At 35.7% G+C, this 4,293-nt stretch overlaps 1 protein-coding gene across 2 annotated transcripts in view; it reads right to left on the bottom strand.

Annotated features, from left to right (window-relative positions):
* Positions 1–1,209: 1,209 nt before the first annotated feature.
* LOC106870523 (serine/threonine-protein kinase SBK1) overlaps positions 1,210–4,293 on the bottom strand; it is a 23,960-nt gene continuing 20,876 nt past the window's right edge. For both annotated transcript variants that reach the window (XM_014916645.2, XM_014916646.2), the window contains 2 exons: positions 3,872–4,004; positions 1,210–3,665 (listed from right to left, as the gene is read on the bottom strand). In XM_014916645.2, the coding sequence (XP_014772131.1) occupies positions 3,532–3,665; positions 3,872–4,004 (267 nt within the window). In that variant the 3' untranslated portion in view covers positions 1,210–3,531. The remainder of the gene's footprint in view (positions 3,666–3,871; positions 4,005–4,293) is intronic.

Here is a 4,293-nt window from a genome sequence, read left to right on the forward strand (position 1 = left end):
TATATATATATATATATATATAAATATAATAATATAATATATATAAGCATAGTTTTTGTCAACTGACATACTGTAATAAGTATGTACTATGAGTACTCAGATTGGTGCACCACTAAGACTCCAGCTTGAAATACAACTGAAAAATGGGGTTTTGAGACTGCCTATCAAGGCTGGCTAGAAGTGGTTTCTCTTTGAGCAGGTGGGTATAGATTAAAATATATTTTTCTCAACTGATACCAAATGCTTTGCATTTTCATTTTCTATATATATAGACACACACAAACATATATATATATATATATACACACACATGAACATAGACATCTTGAAAGTAAATAAACAGCCTTCATTATGCAGTTTTATCTATGCGGATGCTAACTGGTGCTTCAGACTTGTTTGAAGACATGTCTACTAAATACAAGCTGAAGTATTTAAGTGAATCAAATGATTTTTTGCTTCTAGAAATAAATGTTTAAAAAAGACGGTGTCTATTTACTTCTGAGATGTGTGTGTGTATTATATGAGCTATGAATAAAGCAACCAATGGAGGGAAGAAGGGGCATCTCTATATGTCACATGACCTCTTAATGAAGGGAGAGGGGGGTGTATGTGACATCATGTATTAATAAATGAATTTCTAAGCAAGTCTTGAATATGTCAAATGACCTGCTAATGAAGAAAGGAAAGAAATATCTGGTCATGTGATATGACCTGTTAATTAACTGGCCAATGAGCAAGCCTCTATATGTCACATGACCGGTTCACAAAGAGAACTTCTAAATATATCACATGACCTGGAAATAAGGAAACTAATAAAGGAATATTTCTATGTGAGATGACTTCCTAAATGAGTCACAGATGGCTGGGTAACATGCCAAGAAATTGATTTACCAAAGAGTCCAGTGCCAATGCACATTGCTCTCAGTGTTCCAATCAATTGTAAGTTCTTGTGGTCTTTATGGCTGAGTGACATTACACCACAGTTCAATTCCCATGAAAATGGTATGAGAAATGAGCACATGTAAGAGGACATGATCTAGGTAGACCTGGCTCTCTAAGAGTGTCAGGAACAAACAGGCCAAAACACTGTCTCGGTGGGAGTTCTTCCCCTGAAGATTTCTCCTGCTGTCAGCAGTGAATTTTTATTCCTGTAATCCCACAGATTATGGGACTCACCGGTGGTCACATGATTGTAATAGCCAGCATGTATGTTACTCGGAGCTCTGAGGCCCCTGTTTTCTAACAGGGGCCGAAAGGTGTCGGTTCCCAGTCTTCCCAAGCAACTCATCCCCATCATCATCATTCAATGTCTGTTTCCCACGCTGGGGTGGACAGTTCGGTAGGAGCTGGCAAAGCTGGAGAGCTGTACCAGACTCCATTGTCTGTTTTAGTATAGTTTCAATGGTTGGCAGCCCTTCCTAATGCCAACCACTTTACAGAGCATACTGGGTGCCTATTTTACATGGCACCAAGTACTCTGTAAGACAAAAAAATAGAATACAAAGAGAGAGAGAGACAGAAAAGGAAACAAAAACATCCGTGTCACAGAGAGTGGGAAAGAAGATGAGTGTTTACAGAAAAAAGGAGGGGGAAAAGAAGAGAGAGAGAAAGAAAAAGAGGCTAAGATTCAAACATGGAGGATATGAAAATCCTTGAAATTTGAGGCCAATGTTTTTTTTTTCTTCTAAATAACAGCCATTTAAATTGTAGAAGCTTCCACTGTTTTAAACCAAAGGCCATCACACTTGTTACATATTTTCTTTTCTACTCTAGGCACAAGGCCAAGAATTTTTGGGGAGGAGGCCAGTCGATTAGATCGACCCCAGAATGCAACTGGTGCTTAATTTATCAACCCTGAAAGGATGAAAGGCAAAGTCGACCTTGGTAGAATTTGAACTCAGTACGTGAAGGCAGACGAAATACCACTAAGCATTTCACCCGGTGTGCTAACAATTCTGCCAGCGCGTGGCCTCACTTGTTACATATTGTTTGTTGTAATGTCACAATGTGTTACATATACCATGGCATTGCAAAGTTACTATGTACTGTGACATCACAACGTTATATGTACTGGATTGTGATATTGCAATGTCACAATGTACTGTGAGCGTAACATTATTATGTTACATGTACTGCGATATTGCAATGTTACAATATGTACTGTGACATCTCAAATGTTACAACATTTACTGCACTGCACTGTGACTGTGACATCACTATGTTACAGTATGTAGTGTTATCAGTGTTACGATGTACAGTGATTGTATCATCACACTGTCACATATGCTGGTACTATGATTTTTACATTGCTATGTGTCTCAGCCTGTATGCTACCGTCACAATGATGCAGGTCGTACTGTGACATCGGGTGTTACAGCAGGCAGTGTGACATCGCAGTATGTTATAGGTGTGTACTGTGATGTCACAATGTATTACAGAGTGTGTACTTTGATGTCACACTTTGATGAAAGTTTACATTTAATATTTGAAAGATTTAAGTTGTATTACATCACCTTTTCGTGAAAGAGAAGAAATGGATACGTTTACTTTTTCTGAAGACTTATATCCTAATAAAGCTTGGCTCTATCTATAACTAACAGCAGTTAACAATGGAAATAAACCCACAGAGCAACTTATTATTTATATTAATTTCTTAACCCTTTAGCATTTAAATCAGTCCTATCCAACCCAAATATTCCACCAGTTTTAGGTTTAAACTGTTGAAATCAAGCATTCTAAACCTGCAATACAATATCATTCTGAGAAAACACAATCACATCACTGAAATAACGAAGCTATGAGATAATGCATGATTAGTCCAAAACAATGTGAATAAATAAGCATTTGACAGAGTAATCTGAAGGCTAAAGGGTTAAACTGGCCAGATCTGGCCTCTCATACCTATCCTACAATGTCATTCTAAAAATAAACAATCATGTCATTGAAATCTTGAAGCTATGATAATGCATGATTAATTCCAAACAATTGTGAATGAATACGGATAGCATTCGACAGAGGAATCTGATTAATGAAAGGGTTTTAAACTGAGATTCAATGTTAGAAGAAAGCAAAGTGATAACTTTACCAGGAGACTGTAACGGGTAAAATGTTAACGAATGACGAAGTTTGGTCATTCTGGAGATTGAAGAAGAGAAAAAAAAGAAAAAAAAAAGAAAACAAAGAACCTCATAAACCGTATAGTTTTTAAAATTTCAGAAAATGTAACTGATATTTGCAATGAGGAGCAGAAAAACAGAGACAGCAACATCTCCGGAAACCACGAACAACATCAGCATTCCATTGCAATGTTAAGAGAAAGTGTGTAACTTCTTGTCTTAACTATAAATGAATTATTGAATTAATTGTTTAGTGTACAGAGAGAAGAAATACAAATAATAGAGTCTGTGGGATGCTGTATATCTTCACAAAGACTCCATTTGTATAAAAAAGGAAGACCGAGTTTTATCATCTAACAAGCAATCAATTAGCTAGAGTAACTGAACCGGATGCTATGGTGTTAAGATTTTGCTTCTAGAAAAGTAAATCCATATTTGGAATATTTGGTGAAATCTGCATTTCTTCCTCAGTTGGCTGAACGGCATTCACCTCATTTATCACCTGTCTACAATTGGCAACATCCATTTCATGTTTTTTGTCGCTCAATTCTGAAATTTAATAAAGATGACAAAATAAAAAAATTAGTTATTTCATTTCCATTTTTTGGTTCATTCATTAGTTACAAGATAACGCGTGTTTACTTCAAAAACAATGTAAATACATAAGCATTAAATTTCACAGAGTAATCTGAAAGCTAAAGGATTAAGATTATGTAAGATTAAGTATTACAATATCCAGAAGTTCAAATACTTACTCTTCATGAATACAAAAATGTCATTCACAGAACACCTCTCTGAAGGGTCTCCAGTCAATAAGCTGCTTATTAAGGAAGCCAAACTCCCCCATGCATCAACCAAGCTCTTCATTATATCCGGATAACGAGAATACTTCAAAGTAAAAAGAAATAAGAGTCTCATTACAATAACAGCATACATATATATATATACATAAATTTAATAATAAGGGTAGAAATTGATATTAATCAATTAAAACCAGTGGTCTAGCATATTAAAAAAAATCCGAAGATTAAAATTATATTACATACAAAATTAAGAGGAATGACCAGCAAAAGTGGACCCCTTTTACAGTCTGGTGTCTTGCTGAAATTTTTTTCTTGAGAACATATTCTTCATGGTTAGGTGATTCGGCATCTATTTCTAGCATATAGGAGTCCAC

This window comes from Octopus bimaculoides, chromosome 27 (assembly GCF_001194135.2).
Source record: "Octopus bimaculoides isolate UCB-OBI-ISO-001 chromosome 27, ASM119413v2, whole genome shotgun sequence".
Taxonomy (NCBI): Eukaryota; Metazoa; Mollusca; class Cephalopoda; order Octopoda; family Octopodidae; genus Octopus; species Octopus bimaculoides.